At 36.9% G+C, this 19217-nt stretch overlaps 1 protein-coding gene across 4 annotated transcripts in view; it reads right to left on the bottom strand.

Annotated features, from left to right (window-relative positions):
- Positions 1 to 19217, bottom strand: part of galnt2 (UDP-N-acetyl-alpha-D-galactosamine:polypeptide N-acetylgalactosaminyltransferase 2) — a 73172-nt gene that overhangs the window by 43985 nt on the left and 9970 nt on the right. The window contains exons 1-4 of one of the 4 annotated variants that reach the window (XM_055036510.1): positions 16935 to 17017; positions 14669 to 14918; positions 13121 to 13256; positions 12932 to 13019 (exon numbers count right to left, since the gene is read on the bottom strand). The exons of 1 other annotated variant lie outside the window; for it this stretch is intronic. Coding sequence is in view for 1 of the 3 variants with exons in the window: in XM_055036508.1 (XP_054892483.1) it covers positions 16935 to 17141 (207 nt within the window). In the remaining 2 variants the exon portion in view is untranslated. Of the gene's footprint in view, positions 1 to 12931; positions 13020 to 13120; positions 13257 to 14668; positions 14919 to 16934; positions 17283 to 19217 lie in introns of those variants that run through there. 2 more of the 4 variants (XM_055036511.1, XM_055036508.1) reach the window with 2 other exon arrangements.

The following is a 19217-nucleotide window of genomic DNA, read 5'->3' as shown; positions in this document are numbered from 1 at the left end:
TGTTCTCTCCTGCTATTACTCACACATAATCATTAAATTCAGATAATTCCTTACATGACACTTCCTTCCAAAACAGACCTATTCTGCAAAATTTACATTTTGCACAAGCATTAAAAAAACACCAGCCACACTTTGGCAATGAGATAATGTTTTTTGGTATCTGGAATTAAGTTGGAAAACTGTTGGTCAAAATGATTGAATTAGGTCCAACATGTCAGAACAATTTCACAAATACATTTTTTTGATTTTTTTTTCCCCCACTGATGTTCCAATTAGTTTATTCAAGTTTAATTGTGATGTACAAAAGTTTGTACAAGTTTACACTTGTACAAAAAATGTACAAGTTTAATTGTGACATAAATATAAGCCAAGCCCACCCTCGTTACCTAGCAACCCAAATGGAACTCCAGCACATTTGATCAGCTGGTTTCACCTTTGTACAACAGCTGCTGGAAAGTACAAATGCTTTGTTGTTGAATTAAATTCAGAAAAGAGCTTTGTATAATGTGACTGTAAACATTGAGTTGGAGGATGTCGCCAGTAGCAGCTTATTTTGATTAGGAGTGAAGAGACGCCCTAAAACAGCTCATTCTGAAAGGAGATTAAAATAGGCAAAACTGACCAGAAGAAAATCTGGAATGATTTTGTTCACAAAATGTAGTAAACAGGTTTTAGACCTATCCTGTTCAAAGACGCATATTTGGTCACAGAACATTCTCAAAGAGATTAACATACCGTATTTACCGGACTGTAAGTCGCTCCGGAGTATAAGTCGCATTTTTGAGAAAAATTTATTTGATAAACTCCAACACCAAGAACAGGCAATTTAAAATAAAAATAGAATAGAGGCAACAACAGGTTGAATAATTGTACAGTATGCTAACGTTACATGACAAAGAACGAACTGAGAATGTGCCTTGTATGTTAGCATAACATGTTAAGAGTTATTCAGATAACTATAGCATATATAAAACGCTAACCAAACGTGTCTCTCCAAATCACTAAACGCAATGAAATCTTCATCCTCGGTGTCGCTTGTAAACAACTTTGCTAACTCCGAAGGTAGAATAACACAGGCCTAGAGCGCCCTCTTGCGGTTTAGTGTGAAAATAACGTGATATAATGATGTGTTAATTTTCACATATAAGTCACTCCAGAGTATAAGTCGCACCCCCGGCCAAACTATAAAAAAAACTGCGACTCATACTCTGGAAAATACGGTACTTAAAGAAGTAATATTTGCACAATGTTTTTACTGCAAATTGAAAGAGTCTGCTGAAATGGAAGCATCGAGAAATCCTGAGCACATACGTACACATAGGTAGACAACTATAACGAGAAAGATTTTAAAATATTTCCAGAGTCCGTAGCCCGTTCTTCTTCTCCCTCAGAAAAAGGCTTCTCCCAAACTTTTTATAACTTGGACTGAATAAATGATCAAGTGCTGGTGAATAGTTATGCTCTAGTAACTACTCTAACTTAATGATCCCCATCAATCTGCCTTTCTTGGACAACATGTTCTCTCGTGTTACCAATTTTAATGAGTAGCAGAACAGGCTAACTGAAAAGCCTCTTCCCCTCCTTGCCTATGGGGGCGCTGAAGAAAGCATGAAAATCTCTGAAGAAGACATGAGCACAACTTCCTTCACAAAAATGTAAACAAAAATTGAGCGGCGTCAGATTTTAGTGAGCGTTTTGTCGTTCACCAAACACCACCAGTCATTTCTCCCTTCAGTACTAGAGTAGTGCATTTCTTTTGGTTGCATAAATTAAAAGAATGCAAATAAGATGAACTTGCATCAGAGTTTAATTTAATTGAACAAAGGCCTAGGTTTTTCGGTAGACCGAAGTTTGCTTTTTTGTTCTGCATCAGAGTTGGATTTCGCATGCACACCTCCCACAAGGTAACTGAACTTTCTATTGAACAAACTTGCATTCTGCTTAAGTGGTCTGAACACACCCTTACTGTTCTCCAAAACGCAAGTGCAGGAACAACAGTTAGTGCGGGATGCATTTTCTGCAAAATAATGTGACTGCGCTGTCTCCGCGTGCGAATCAGCTGCAAGAGTTCAGTGTACCCTGGTTAATAGCCATACTTCAGGCTCCCCGCTGTGATCTGATCGCCTCCAGCTCTTGCTGAAATTTGCTTGAACAAGAGAAGAAAGAACCTGGGGACAAGTTATATTTTTTCCTCCTTTTTAATCACAGCTTTGTCTTCAGGCCCACAAACACACAGAGAACACGCTTTAAGAGCATCTTCTGGCAGCAGCTCAACTGGAGAGATGAAAGGAGAGAAAGGAAGTTTGTTGGAGGAAACAAGGCCTCAAAAACAGCCCTAGGTGGTGCAGAGGAGGCAGATTAAGGCTGTTGGCGTTTGCCCTTACTTCACTCAATACGGTTCTCAACCTGCAGCATCTAACTGACTTTTTCCCTTTGGGAGTAAATTTAGCAGGGGAATAAAATGTCATCATATCAGGGGTCTGTTATGCAAAATTCCCATTTTGTAAGTTTTTCTTTCCTTTGGGTACTTAAAAAAAACATGAATAAAAACATACTCATGTTTTTTCGTATCTGGAAAATGAGTCGTTTCAAAAATTTTTACATTTGCTGTACATTGCGGCATTAGTTGGCAACCCGAGTCCGTCACCTAGCAACCCAAGCAGACCTCCAGAATGTTTAGTCAGCTGGTTTTACTCTTGTGTGTACTGTATAATGGCTACTGGAAAAGACAACTTGTTCTCAACTTCCAATCCAGAAACCACTTGCTGCGCTCTTGTTGGTTGTGTAGAAGGTTCCATTTACGCTTTCAAAGATGTTCAATTGCATATTGTGCATGTTTGCTACCATTTTAACGCTTGAGCGTAAATGCTGAGTTGGGGAGACGTGGTCAGCAGCCGTTTACTTTTATTTAAAGTGACAAGAGAAATTATAACAGCTCATTCTGAAAGGAGCTTAAAACAGGCAAAACTGAGAGGAATAAAATCTTACCATCTAAGAATTTTTTTTTTTTCAGAAAATGTGGTAAACATGTTTTATGTAGCCAATAGATCTATCCTAACCTATGCAAGAAAAGCAAAGATTACTGACGTTTTCCTCTCTTCTTCCTGTGTCTTCCAACTTCATTTTCAAACATCTCTTTCTTTCATCAATTCTCAACTTTCCCCCCTTTGCTCTCCCATCGCGTGCTTTTCACGGCTCAGCTTTCATCGGGACACTGCAGGATCCACTGCTACCTGATAAACAGCACAATGCTATCAAAAGCACATCAGCATCATATCCTCCTCCAGTGAGAACGTAGCGCTTCTTTGTGAAGCACAGTGTGCCAGATTTGACTTTATATAACTGCTCCCAGTTAAATATTGCTGCGGGGAAATACAGCAGAACAATGTGAACTTATTCACCTTTCGTGAGCAAAATGAGGAGGAGAGTGACACAACAGAACTGAGAAAAAGGAGGAAACACTCAAGTATTTCTAGGTTTATCATGTAGGTGTAAGAAGAACATATTGAACGAGTGAACTGTGTGTTATCAGATAATTCCTCTTTTTGCATTAGTCTTCACCTACTATCTCTACCTGTGTAAAACACGGTGCATGAAGGAAAAGGAAAGCTTTACAATCTGATTGTATATATCAGAGCAGACAGAGAAGTGATTATGTACAAATACAGCTAAGCCCAGAATTTAGATTTTAAGTGACTTATTTTTAGTTTTTGTTTGTTTCTTATCGGAAATTAAACAGCCATTTTATAAAGGAAAATAAGTTTGGAAAAATATATCTGTTTATTCGGATTTCATTCAAAAAGGTTGGTGAAAAAAAATCATTCAAAACCTATGGGAAATTCTTTACTGACATTTTAGCAATCAAACCCAGCTTATAAATGCTGAGTGTTCTGACCATTTATTGTTTCAAAGTCAGGATTATTTTGTGTTAGAAGAAAATATTTTGGTGAAATTAGGATAATTTCAAGTCTAAATCTTTCAGGGGAATGAATCATTTGGGGGTTAGCTGCATTTGCAAATCTGGTGCAGCTGATAAGAGACATTTATTTCTGCATAAAATAGCTGCTATGCTTTCAACATGTGTGCACCAATAGTACGTTTAGACAAGAATAAATTATCTTTGCTTTTAAGTCCAGACAAAAAAATGTTAATGCACAAAAATGTGGAAAGAGCAGTTAGTAAAGTCCTTAAGAAATCCCTGAAGCCTTCATTTGGTTCAGAATTAAGATTGGACTGAGCAAACTGTGACAAGTCTCACCAGTGTGTGTGTGTGTGTGTGTGTGTGTGTGTGTGTGTGTGTGTGGTGTGTGTGTGTGTGTGTGTGTGTGTGTGTGTGTGTGTGTGTGTGTGTGTGTGTGTGTGTGTGTGTGTGTGTTTGCTCATAGTATAGTCTCTCTCTCTCTCTCTCTCTGTCTCAAAGGAACAATTGTGCCTGCTGGACTCTGTCCCGAAACCCCATCTGCATCCTCCTCACACACCAACTCGTGCAGAGAGGTACACATAGATCTGCAGATAAACTCTGACTAAGCATCAAATCTAATACATAAACATCAGTTCCTGTCACTTTTTCTCAGCGTATCGCTGCTTAACAGAGTTGATGTCTCCATCAAGTGAGCGACTTTAATTTGTCAGTCTGCCAAACATCCAGTCACAGTGTCTGCATTCATAACTCTCACTATTTGCAGACATATCTGATGCTTTACTGTCAATAAAATAAATGTTTCTGAGCAGTTTTAATAAATATCATTTACAAAGCACTCACATGGTTGGAGGAAGGATTCTCTCTGGAGATTTGAGCTGTGTTTTTTGTCACTGATTCTGCTCAGCTGCAGCTCAATGACTAGTCAGCTCCTGTTCCAGACACACTTTTATTTTTTTCTTTGCAAAGCTGAAAAATCTGTCTCATCAGATTCAAAAAGCAAAAAAAAATTTGGGGGGAGGGGGAGGTAATTATAACTTTAATGCTTTACTGGAGTTAAAGTGTAATTTTTTTATGGTCTCTTAGAAAAAAGTGGAGAAATATTTCCTACACCACCAGAACCAACATATAAAAAAATGACTCTTCAGTGTGGAAGTTACTCAAAGTCAAGCGTCTTCGGTTTCAATGAGGTTTTCAAATACAAAATCAGAGGAAACATTAAGTTTGCTGAAATGTTTTTTTTTTTAAAGCATTTTCCATAGAGATACTTTTTGTTCATTCAGGCTATTTTTTAAAACGGATGAGGAATTGTTGCAAGATAAACGCTTCACTTTTTTACATTCACTGGATTTACTAACTCTTCCCCACTACAAAATACAAGCGCTTTTCGAACTTTTTCAGCACCAATAACACTGCTTAACATAATTCAACTTTTAATTCAATTACAATAATGCATTTAACCATTAGGAATAATAAATATTAATTACAATGAAACAATTCAAACAAATTATGTTAAAGTAAATTACCTTCCTGTTCAAATCAAATACTTGCACAAAATACAAAGAAAGTTACAGAATAATCTCTAAAAAATGTTCTCAATAGGTTTTTTGGCATTTACTAACCTAAAGCAAGAAAAGTTTGGTCTGATTTACCTTCAGATAATGAGGGAAAAAAACATGTTTGTCTTTTTATGAGGCTTATGAGAAGATCTGGTTTTAACTGTAAAAACATTTTCCAAATATACACTTGTAATAATTAAATGTAAATGTTAGATTGCGCTTTATTTCAAAGTTTGAATAGCAAGCACTTTCAAGGATTTTATACTGAAATAAAAAACTTTCCAAGCCTCTGAATCATTTTGTCAATGTTGCGTGCATCTCTACAACAAACGATCTCCAATATGGCTAACACTCACAATGCCAAGTAAAAATTAAAATATGCACCAATCGTTTCATACCCGCCTACAACTAAATGCAAATTCAGGAGTGGGCTGAGGCTGAGGTGGGAGTTGCCGCTGACAGCAGCCACGCATTGCAAAGGGAAGAAAAACAAACTCACAGAGTATTAAAACGCCCTGCTAGTCGAGTTTACCAAGCGCCACTGCCTGCTCATTTCTCGACAGTAAACAGCGCTCCTCACACCACAGTGTCATTCACACATATTGCGGCGTCGCAATCCTTCACAAGACACGCAGAGAGGAAACAATCTTTTCATGTTTCAGTGAGAAGAGTCACAGACAGCAGCCTCTGTGTTTCTGCCCAGCGGTCCAGCCGGACAGGACGGCAAAAACAATAACGACGCCACTGTGCTTATTCACTGCGGCTGGCAGAACGCTGAGGAGTTCCATGAGAAATTGGAAATAAAAATAAATGAGCATTTGATTCTGGAATTTATGAGGCTGTAAATGCAGGTTTTAGCCATCAGCCCTTCTTCAAGGTGGTTGGGTGCCAAATGCGTGAATCAAATGAAGAACAAAAGCTGAAAACTTTTTGAAGATGCTGACTAAAGCTAATTTTATTATCCCAAATGAAACAAATCCAGAAACAATAAGCCACTTAGAGAGGAAGAAGCTATTAATTCCAACAGCAGCTCAAACAACAGTTTGCAAATGGACTCAGAGACCAAGAATTCACTGCATAAAACAGAATAATAAATATTTCTGATGTAGTCTCTGGAGCAAATATCTTAGTACACTTAAAAAACAGACAAAGCTTACAAGTACCTTTTCTGCAATATATAGGAGTTTGTTTTAAGTCAATAATTGATTAAAATGTAGTAGACCTCGGGCAGATTATGTCACTTAGAATAAGACATATTTCCCCTGTTATAAGTGAAATAATCTGCCAGTGAAACAATCTAGTACTTTTTCTTCAATATTAAGAAATTATTAACACAAAATAAGTGCCTATACTTTGCTGAAGTCACTTGTAAGTTAGCTTTGTCTTTTAGGAGTACTAAGAAATTTGCACTAGAATCCAGACAAGAAAATACTTGGTTTTTCTGTAGAGATGCATCCTGTAGTCAGACAAATGTAAAGTTTCAAGATGCCAGCATCAGGATGTGGGGGCATTTATCTGCACCTCCTGAAAGAGATGGAAGGATGAAAATAGAAATGTGTGGAAAGCTACATCTCAAAACATCAGCCAGGAAGTAAAATCTTGTTCACAAATTGGTCCGTCAAATGGATAAAAACCCAAAACATCTGAACTGAATCCAACAAAAATAAAAAGTGTACAAAGAAGAAAAACATCTGTCATTATTCTGGCATTTAGTAAATGAAAATTACTTTAGTAATCTTAACCAGCCTAAATTAGGAACGTTTTAGAATATTTTAGAAGTGGGCATTGCAAAAACAAGTATTTTGAATAGAAACTAAAACACAAAACAATAAAAATCAATAATAAAGAAAACATTGATGGGACACCAGATTCCAGAATTTCAAGAAAAAATTTAAAAAGTCCTCCAAAACAAAATTGAATGGCCAACTGCCTCAATAAAAACAAAAGTAATAGAAAACTGAAATCCAAAAAATTGTCCAGGAACAAAATAGACAAAAAGAAAGTAAAGAGATGCACCATGTGTTGAGTGACAAGCACTCAGAGTCATAGCATCATCATCTGGTCGTGTTCTCAATCCACTCAAAAACTGAATCACCACTTTGAAAAGAAATGTGGAGTCCAGTCTGTGCGATTCTCAAAATGCCAAATGTTGATATGATGGCGATTGTTCAGCGTTGTGAAAGCTGCTCATTCCTCTCCTGTTACATGGTGGGAGTCTGGGACAATCAATTCAAACAACCAGCTCTTGGCAGAGGCCAAGTTCACATCAAATCCTCAGAAAACTAGAGAACACCCAGCTGGAAACACAAAACCAGGAATAATTTACAAAACAACAAAGGACGCGGGGAGACGAGGAGGAACGGTGAGGCTGAAAGACGGAGCGGGGAGGGAGACGGGAGAAAAGCTGAATCATCTGAGTGTGTGTCAGCGGAGGAGGAAAGTAGGTCAGGGTGGTGGGGCGCAGCGGGTGAGGTTGTTGAAATCCTCAATTCAGTTGTACAAACTCTTTCATCAACTACTTGCTTCCTCTCCTTTCTTTTCCTTCAGCCTTCCTCCTCCTCGCTGCCAACAGTAATTGATAGTCCTTCCTCAGTCACCACTGATTACAGCCAATATGCACATTTCTACTACAACTACAAGGAGATCTAAATGTCATCATGAAGCTTATTACACACAAAGATTTGATCAAATTGCAGAGCCAGGTGTGTTAAAAGTGACCTATTAGGATTCCTTGACCAGGTTCAATCGGTCGATGGCCTATACAAAATATATCCATTTTGCACAAAATCATTCCTTCTAAGTCATTTGGAGCTAATTTCAGAAGCCTCCTGTCACTTAAAACCAAATAAGCTAAGGCAACGCTTACACTCGTATGTGAAAATGGCTGCAGAAAGAAGCGCAATTATACAACTGGACATCTTTGAGAAGCAGAAGTGAAGCCTCCCGCACAACCGACGAGAATGCAGCAAGTAGTTTCTGGATGGTAAATCAACAACAAAACACTTGTCTTTTACAGCAGCCATTGTACATAGCATACAGTGTTAAAACAAGCAACGTTTTACTGCTGAAACTCTGACTGGGTTGCTAGGTGACAAGTTGGGCTTGGCTGGGGTTGCTAAGCAACGACAGGGCTCACTTTTCAATCACCAAAGAAAGCATTCACTTTTTGCCAGAAAACAGCTTATCAAGGTTTTTTTTTAATGGAAGCATAGAAACATAAAATCTGTTATGCAAAACCAAAATTTGCATAACAGATCCCTTTAAAAAGGAGAATCTAATGAGGTACATCAGGCGCCAAAAAGGCAGGCAGATAAAAACGACGACACCGACATCATCCGATTTCAGATAAAGACTAAAAATCACTCCAACCCTTATCTCACAAAACAGGAGTGTGTTGGTGTGTGTGGAGGGAACAAGAGGGAGCTTTAGGTCTATAAATGTTTTCTTTACCCTACAAGGAGAACAGCTTCCTGTAAATCAGCAGGGGAACGAGTGTTTTTCCTTGATGGGAATCACATATGGTTGTGAGGAAGCGAGGGTGAACTATGTGTTTGGGTTTAAGTCAGCTTACACAGCCGAGCTAAAAGCAAGAACTGGATCCTACAAACAAAAAATGAGAATATGAAAACTAAAAACCACTTCATTCATCCACCAGACACTGATGTAAACTTAAACTTTAAATCCAACAATTAACTACAAGATTGCAGCAGATATCATAGATTGGGGTCATATTATTTTGTGGTGCTTGTATGATAATAATAAAGATTATGATCAAAAAATCAATTTATTACATTATTTTTATGCAACCTTAAGTTGCATAAACTTTATTTTTATAAAGTTTGTCAGAGCCTCTGACATCACAAAAAATACTTTTCTGAATATTTTTCTAAAAGGGTGTTATTGTTCATATATTTTATATCTAATTATTTTATTTCTCTTCCACTAAAACCATTTATTAAGCTCAAACTCATCATGGTCAGTAATGCTTTGAAAAAGGAGCAAAAAATAAGTCAAAGTGCAAAGAAAATTCTCAGAAAGCCTGAAGAATTGATGATTAAGAAATAATTAAAAACTTCTGCGCATTAAAACCGCATGAATAATTAGAAGTCTGGCTTGAAGCAAAGTTCAGGAAGAAAAATCAGTTTTACAAAACAGGCTTGTTAAAAGGCAGGGTAAGAAAGCATTTAGAGGTCAACACAAAACAAGACAAAAGTATTTGTAATCAGTTAATTTATGAATAAAGTTTTAGAAAACTATTTTAGTTTTTGATGTTAACTGCGGGTCTATTCCGAAATGTTTCATGCACAGCAGAAACCTGAGCATCTATTCTGGACACCAACAAAACAAAAAACCCTCAGAGGAAACATGTCTGACAGATCCTCCAAAAATCCTTTTAGTGCTTGAAGTATACTGAGCATAAAAATCCAAAGTGCAAATTTCTGCTTTCTCATCAAGAGGTTAAAGGTCAGCATAAAGTGCAGAGGTCACGTTTCACATTTAGCTTCGAGGATTGTAAACGGGTACCAATTTGATTTTTCTGAGGCAGCAGTTAGTCAAAACCCTGAAGGTAAGAAGGAGAGGTGAAAACCGATTCCTATAATTATTTTTATTTCAATCAATAAAGTTAAGCATTTTGTTTCCTTCATTTTTACAAGCTTTTAAACCAAGGTTGTAAACAAGTAAGTCTTTATGGAGCCAAGTTTTATAGGGTTCAGTTAAAGGTGACCCATTACTCTTCATTGAACAGGTTAGGATGGGAAAATGTTCATTAAAGTTTGTGCCCAAAATCATTCTTAGATCGTAAAAATTTTCGTCTGGTCAGCTCTGACAATGTTGAGCTCCTTTCAGAAGGAGCTGTGTTAGTACTAGGTGTTTATACTGCCATTTTATAGCACAATTGGTTAACTGTTACCTTATGTGGTTATAAAAATGCTGTAAATAGATCAAATATGACTTAAAAGAAAATTTGCTCCCCAATTTATTCCCTTGAAATTGAGTTTCTGTCCCTTAAAAATCCGTTCTTTCTGAAACTTTGCCTTCAGGACATCACAACATGGCTCCTCTGCACCTTGCCATAATTGGACCTGCTGCTTCTTCTTTAGTGTGGTTGGAGTGCCTTTTAGTTAATTTTAGTCCTATATATTCTTATTATTGTGTGTTTATTTTATTTATTGTATAAATGTGACTTTTTGCACGGGAGTTGCAATGGAAATTTTGTTGAATCCTGTTCAATGACAACAAATTCTTTCTTTCTTTCTATCTATCTATCTATCTATCTATCTATCTATCTATCTATCTATCTATCTATCTATCTATCTATATCTATCTATCTATCTATATCTATCTATCTATCTATCTATCTATCTATCTATCTATCTATCTATCTATCTATCTATCTATCTATCTATCTATCTATCTATCTATCTATCTATCTATCTATCTATCTATCTATCTATCTATCTATCTATCTATCTATCTATCTATCTATCTATCTATCTATCTATCTATCTATCTATCTATCTATCTATCTATCTATCTATCTATCTATCTATCTATCTATCTATCTATCTATCTATCTATCTATCTATCTATCTATCTATCTATCTATCTATCTATCTATCTATCTATCTATCTATCTATCTATCTATCTATCTATCTATCTATCTATCTATCTATCTATCTATCTATCTATCTATCTATCTATCTATCTATCTATCTATCTATCTATCTATCTATCTATCTATCTATCTATCTATCTATCTATCTATCTATCTATCTATCTATCTATCTATCTATCTATCTATCTATCTATCTATCTATCTATCTATCTATCTATCTATCTATCTATCTATCTATCTATCTATCTATCTATCTATCTATCTATCTATCTATCTATCTATCTATCTATCTATCTATCTATCTATCTATCTATCTATCTATCTATCTATCTATCTATCTATCTATCTATCTATCTATCATCTATCTATCTATCTATCTATCTATCTATCTATCTATCTATCTATCTATCTATCTATCTATCTATCTATCTATCTATCTATCTATCTATCTATCTATCTATCTATCTATCTATCTATCTATCTATCTATCTATCTATCTATCTATCTATCTATCTATCTATCTATCTATCTATCTATCTATCTATCTATCTATCATCTATCTATCTATCTATCTATCTATCTATCTATCTATCTATCTATCTATCTATCTATCTATCTATCTATCTATCTATCTATCTATCTATCTATCTATCTATCTATCTATCTATCTATCTATCTATCTATCTATCTATCTATCTATCTATCTATCTATCTATCTATCTATCTATCTATCTATCTTCACCCTTTAACAACGATTTTACCAGCGTTTCACTGAGAAGTAGCTGGTATAAAGTGTTTCCTAATTGCTGCTGCGGGTCTGAAGGAGCTGAGTGTAAAAGACGCAGGGAAAAGTTGCTCTATGAGGCAGAAACACTGCGGCTTCAAGGAGGAGCTTCATCTTGAAGGCGGGGCTTGGTCCACCCCGGCGTTTGAATAGCTCAATGGTTGACATGGAGATTAAAGGATTTCTCAAACATGCATGAAAGAACGTAAGCAACACCCGAGGTGTGTTTTTGATGAGGAAAAAAACATTATAACATGATATAAGGCTAAAAGAAAAAAAAAAGTAAATTTTACATAACACTGCCCCTTTAAAATCATCTAAATGAGCCACGCCCTTCAAGTCAACATTTACAATAAAACATAACAAAAGTCTGCAAACAGATGCACAAATAATATAATTGTACATCTTAGAGAAGCAGAAGTGGAGCCCCCTGCACAACTAACAAGAATGCAGCAAGTTGTTTCTGGATATTAAGTCAGCAGCAAAACAGATGTCTTGTACAGTAGCCATTCTATAGAATATACAGAGGAAAAACCAGCTGACCAAACAGGCTGGACATAGGCTCGTGTTGATAGGTAACGGGCTGGGATTGGCTGAGGTTGCTAGGTAACGCCCTATGAATGTGACTTAACATTTGGGAAGTTTTACAGGCACCAAAGAACATCAACTTCCTGCCAGAAAAGCGCTTCGATTATTTGTAGAAACAGATGGAATGAAAGCATAAAACCAGCAAAGAATGAATTACGGTTCCATTTGTTTAAGCACAAACCAAAAATAAAGCCAATAAAGGATCGTGCTCATATCATTTTCTCTGTCATGCTTGTTACTGGTAATTAATCAAAAATTTATTACTGCTCCCTCTGTCATGCAGTAATAAATTTCAACACACTCCCGGCTGCAGTTTCCTGATCAGACTTCCAGCCGCAGCAGCTCAGAGCTGGCTGCTACACGTCTCTAAAATGACATTAATATTTGGTGATGTGTTCAAAGAACCCACAGGGAGCTGAAATGTTTTCGTTCTCTGTTAAAACACTGAGTTTTGTGTTCTCACGATCCACGGCTTGTTTGTTATGTGTCATTCAGACATCTGGTCCTGATGGGCCCTCCTCGATGCACGGATGCGTCACGTTGCTGCACTGCTGCGTTCCAAAACAGAGAGCCTGTCAGTTCAGAGCTGCATCACGACCAAAAGTTGGGTCTGCATTAAACCTCACTGACGTGTTCAACAGGCTGCACTTACAGAAGCAGATGGAGGAGTTTTAATGAAGGCTGAGGAGCCACTTTGCTTCCTGCTCTGCAGCCTTCAGGCACATAAAAGTTAACATTTTTATGACGTACAGTCCTCTTGAAACAGACGCTCACCCTAAAACTCATCTCTGAGAGAAGGAGAAAGTAATGACCAAGAAATAGAAGGAAGCAGAGTTTTATGTTAAAGAATAAAAATATATATTTATGCAGTCATTAGTTTGTGGTGCGTTCAAACAATTTGTACTTTTTCGCACTGAAACAACAAACATCAATGCCATCATTTGGGATTTTATATGGCAGACAAGCAGAAAGTAATGAATAATAATGAACAAAAATAAAAGTCCTGTGGTGATCATTTGTATTCAGTCCGCTTTACTCACTAAATAAAATCAGCAACAAACAAGCCTCAAAATACTGAGTGAGTGAACCGAGTCCACTAGAGAAAATTTTGACTTGACATTGTTTCAATACATTTCAATTAAGGGTTTTAGTAATACTAACATTATTGGAAATGTTATTTTTGTTACTACTTTCTCTCCCTGTGTGTCCCACAAGTGCATCAAAAAAAGTCACTAAATTTGAAAATATTACAAAATGCTGCCACTGTGTGCAGCTTAGTGATATAATTTTTTTAGTACGGTTAGGATAGCATGAAATAAACACAATTAAAAAAACAAACATTGCAGCTGTTAGAAGCTGCAAAATATAGTGGAGTAGATTAAACGTTCTGTCAGGACAACAACTGACTCCAAATACAAAGGCAGAGATGGGAAGGAAATGTTATCAAAGTATATTCATGTGAGACGAGGCTAACGGGAATATGTGGCAAATATTTAAAGTTTATGATCACAAATGCTCTCCATCGACGGACGTTGGAGTATTTTGCAAAGAACAGGCAAAAGTTTCAGATTCTTGATGTGCAAAGTTCTGGAGTTATGCAAAAAATTGCAGCTGCATGCCACACTTTTCAGCATTGCCCTTATTTCTTAAAAAAAAATTTGACTGACAAACTAATTTGTGCAAATTCAGACAACTCAATGAATTTTCTCATTGGTCAGCAAAAGTCTGTCACCAGAATATGTTGTCTCTAGGTCTGTCACAATAAACAATAAATCAATTAATCACATAATAAATTTTTAAAAAATTCAGTTTCCATTTGCTTGATTTATTATTTTTCTCTTTTTACCAAAACTGAATGATAAAAGTCATCAGTCTGGTGCTTTGAGCTCAACTATATTATCTTTTATCACAATAAGTTCTGGAGTAATTTATTGTCCAATCAGGTTTGTTATTGTGACAGGCCGAGTTCCCTCATGTTTCATCTCTTCAGTCCTCAATGACGCACACAATCATAAAATCATCTTCTTCGCCATCATTATGGTGGAAGCACACTCAGTATTAGACATTAGATCTACTTTATGGGATTCAGCTGAAACATATGAAATAATATTTATCCATCACATTTTACTGTTTCTGTTTGAGTAAAAGTTAATGAGAGCTCAGTAGTCAGACAACAAAGAGCGACTGAAAAACCTCAGACCTGCCTGCTGTCAGTTTGTCCGAACCCTGCCACTGAACTTCTGATGGTGTAATTTCATTCTGACGTCTTCCTGCATTTTAATTATCCGGCCGGCAGGAGCAGCATCCAGACTTCACCAATTACTGGATAAGGCTGCAGATATCGAGGCGCTGCTGTATTTACACACTGCTGAGTCAATCATTCACTGACAGGAGAACTCTGACCTAAGAGCATCGCCACAGTCTGCGGCTGCCATCTTGTTAACGGGTGGCTGCGAGAAGGAGAAGTAGAGAAGAGATGGAGGATGACAGGTGAGACAGCGCGCGTCAAGAGCAAACAAAGCTGACAGCCTGCAGCTTGTGCTGATCTACACAAACAATCCACAGATAGACAGGCGGAAGCACCAACAGAGCCCTGAAAATCACAACGGGGCCACAGCTCTAACTGCTTCCCACAGCCTGGGCCTGTCCAGTGAAGCTCCGGCTGCAGCAGAGGGAGCAGCAGATTTGGCTGCGACTCAAACGTGACGTTGGGCTCCGGTTCATTTTAACAGGCAACAGGGAAAGTATGAAACGAGCCATTTCAAACCAATCCAAGTGACGGTGTTGGATTCCTTTCACTATTTTATCTCATCTTGATAGGCTGCTGCTCCACCCACACCAGGGTGAAAGCAAAGATAAATCAAAATGCATTTTATAGCTGAAACACAGCAACAGTAGTGTCACAACTTTTTTCATAAGTTTGGTTGCTGAAACTCTGGATTAACTGGGCCCAAAGTCAGTCACAGGCCTGTTTCTGTTGGGCCTGTAAAATCTGAGGGTAAAATGCAGGCGAATGGGCTCCTACAGCGGTCAGCTGCTTTAAAAGAACCAAATGCATGGAAAACCTGGATTTATTTATTAATTTAGGCCTACATTTGTGCAAAGGCTGATAGGAGACTGTTATAGTGCGATAAAGTTAAAATACCACAGTTGATGAGTATTTTTCAAATTCAGTAAATGTAATGAAGTCCAATGCAGTTGCTTTTATTTGAAAAAAAACATTGTATTAAAATAAAATTAAATTATTAAAATAATCATCAACTAATTTACTAATCAATTAATTGTCAACTGGAGTATACACTCAAAAAAAGACATTTGCTGAGAAACCCCCCCCAACATACTTACAGCAGTAATTACGCCAAAACTGTACAAAACCTATATTTTGCATTTAAAAAAACCCTTTTGTCTGTAAAATATTCTACCAAAAACTTCTTAAGTGGCATAGTTTGAGCTTCACCTGGTTCAAATTTTGTAAAAAGCAAAAACAAAAATCTGATATTAATCAGTTAATTCAAAAAATAAACAAATAGAGTATCCCTACCCTGTACTGATGTAAAGTAAAGCAGAAATTATTTAGAAGTATATTCATTAGCTGCAGAGGTATCTTCAAATGATCAAGACACACTAAATTAATGCTGTTAATTCACTTTCAATAAAATATCTATTTCCTTATCTGAAAAAAAGAATGTAATTACTTGCGTATTTTTATGTATTTTTGATAATGCATTTTACAAATCTGAATAAAAACCCCGTCAGCTTTGTCATTGCTGCAGTACAAGGAGGAAACTTTCTCTACTTCTCAAACCAGCTGCACATCTGACTTGATAAAAAAAAAATTCTCTCTGTTTAACTACAGAGTTACGACACTCTGCATGTGCAGTTTGGCCCCGCTCCCAGAGCGCAGATTACATGTGTCTTTGGCGCAGGCAGATGACTGTGAACCGGAAACTGATTCCAACATACAGAAGAAACGCACATAAATCAACTTTTATAAAATAAGAAAAGAAAATGTCAGCCTAAAAAATTCTATTGGTTCTTTTACATCTTTAATGCAGGTATTTATTCGACTTTCTTCCTTCATAAGACCTTGAGCTAGTCAAAATCCTGCTGGATTTGAGCCCTTCAGTTGGTCAACTTGTATGTATCGCAGATAAAATGAGGATAAACCCTTAGTTTCACACACAAAAAAACAGTATTTTTTGGTGTGTAACCACACATTCAGTGTAGACGTGTACATAGATACACAAGTCCAGGAACACTGGATGGAGGCCAGTATTCGACCAGAAGTTCTGGCCCAGGCGGTGTTAGCAACCGGTTGCTAACTCGAGTTAGCAACCGTGACGTTGCTAACTCAAAAATAACGTTTATAACTAAAAATATCTAAAAACTATACTCTACCTTTTTCATACAGTGAAAAAAGTCACAAACAAATATTAAAAATATACTTATTTACAAAATAAACATACCTTGTGTGTCTCTATCAGATACACTTCAACTCCGTTACAACTTGTCTTCCGTCCTTTGTCGTTAAACTGACGTTCGATAAAACATAAAGCGGAAGTTATCCTATCAAAATAAAAGCACCAAACTAAAAACCGAGAGTGACGTAATCGCCAAAAAAAGCTGATACAAACAAATACGGAGCTTAGTTTAAGGCTATTTACTTGTATCATAGCGCATTTTTTAGACAAAATAAGCGCAATTACAGAAAAAATGCTACACAGCCTAACCTCACTCACTTATAAAATATTTTAAAGACAGCTTTGAATTTTAATTTCACTTATTATATCAAAGGGAACATATGCACACTTCATTATTTGCACATTTTTCTACTTCCATTTCTACTTTTTAACTGCTTCTAAAAACAGACCAAGTGCTTAAAACACACACACACACACACACACACACACACACACACACACACACACATTTGCTTTTTGGCAATAAGTTAATGCTTTTTGGTGTCTGGTAAAAAACATGAGGTTTTTGAAAGTCGATTCAAAAACCTCCCGTCATATTCGCTGGTCACTGCGCTGTTACCTAGCAACCCCAGCCAAGCCAAGCCCCATTACCTAGCAACCCAACCGGAGCTCCAGCACATTTGGTCAGCTGGTTTTATCGCTTTATGTGCTCTACAATGGCTGTTGGAAAGGACAAATGTTTTGTGATTGACTTGCCATCCAGAGATCACTTGCTGCATTGGTACACATTACAAAATCTCAAATAGACACCTAGCAAGTATTCCTAATCAGCTCAATGTTATTTGTATAAAACATATCTGTATGCTAAAAAGCCTGATTGATATTAGTCAATTTTCTGATTAGAGATTTTTTGTGTATTTTAGAGTGAAAAGTTATTAACATAATTTTGATTTAAATTACAACGGCAACACATTTCAAGAGTTACGTTAGTGAAATCAGAATCAGCAGGTTGCAGCTTTACAAAAACCTGAAAATGACCAAGCCAGAGGCTTTTCTCTGTGGATGCTCAACACATTTGTGTTAAAACTGAGGGTTTGGTTTAAAACCGAGCCATATATAACAGACATTACATTAAAAAGGTCTAATTATACTACACCACTAACCAACGTCTCCATCAGAACAGGGAGTCCTACACAACAGTATCAGTGCCATCCAACGAGTCTTTCTATGCCCACCATTCATGCTTTTTCTCATCAGAACTCCAGTAGCTTTAAAAGGAAACCCCACTTATGGATTTTTACATTATTTTTTATCAAAAACTCAAAAGGTCTAGGGTAATTGTTGAACTTGTACGTGTATTTTTAAGCCTTCTCCTTCTATCTAAAACAAAAAAAGTCACATATTTGTTCCAGTGGCTGTTATTCATCCAGGTTTCTTCCTCCATTTTTAAAAGGAGCAGTAAAGGCAAGTAGAACCGCATCAGCAACTCTGCTTCCTGAAACTTGTTTCACAATACTGTAAAAAAAAAAAAAAAAAAAAAAAACTTTACAGGCCTTTCCTTTAACTTGGTCCATAACTTTAAAACTTTTACGCTTTTTTGTGAGTGTCTGTTCACTTCAGTCTGCCTCATCCTCATTCAAAAGTTTTGAGATTACAGAAAAACGCCAGTAGTTGCTCCAGTTTTAAAGATAAAAAAAAAGCTTGACAGGATCTGTACAAAAGTACAACCTGCTTTACCACCAGACCACATTTTTCTGTGGCTGCTCCCAGTGGTCCAACCGGTAATATCTGTCCTTCATGTCGCTTTCACAACCCGAAAAAATGACACAACAAGAAATGGCACATTGTTCATTCATTCAGTGCTGGCACAGAAAGACTGGAGTCAGATAATGAAAGCTAAGAAATGGAGAAGGATGTGGCATTCACAGTGAATTACTGATGGGAGCTTCAAAGGATGGCATTTTAACACAAGAGAGCTAAAATGAACAAAGGTCAGACGGATGTGGAAATATTTCATGCCAGAAAAATCTTTAAATATCAACAGAAGAGAAGCTTTGTTGTTAGAGACAACACGTAGAAACAAATCGATCTGGGCCTTGCACAGACATACCTTCATTTTAAAAAAATAACTCCAGCGTACATACAGGATCGGTTTCAATGAAAAACCAACAGGGGGCAGTGTGGCGTAAAGCCAAAACCTGAGAGAGCCAATTAGATCGCTTCAAAAACAACCACAACTTCCTGCTTGGAAGTGAAAATGGTGCCATTTAGGGCTGGACATCATCACAGCTGAAAAGCGTCTCATGATAGAAGCATTTCATATCAGTC

This window comes from Poeciliopsis prolifica, unplaced genomic scaffold, assembly GCF_027474105.1.
Source record: "Poeciliopsis prolifica strain line A6 unplaced genomic scaffold, Auburn_PproV2 SCAFFOLD011, whole genome shotgun sequence".
NCBI lineage: Eukaryota > Metazoa > Chordata > Actinopteri > Cyprinodontiformes > Poeciliidae > Poeciliopsis > Poeciliopsis prolifica.
The sequence above is the reverse complement of the archived record's forward strand: the minus strand, read 5'-3'. Positions and strand labels throughout refer to the sequence as shown.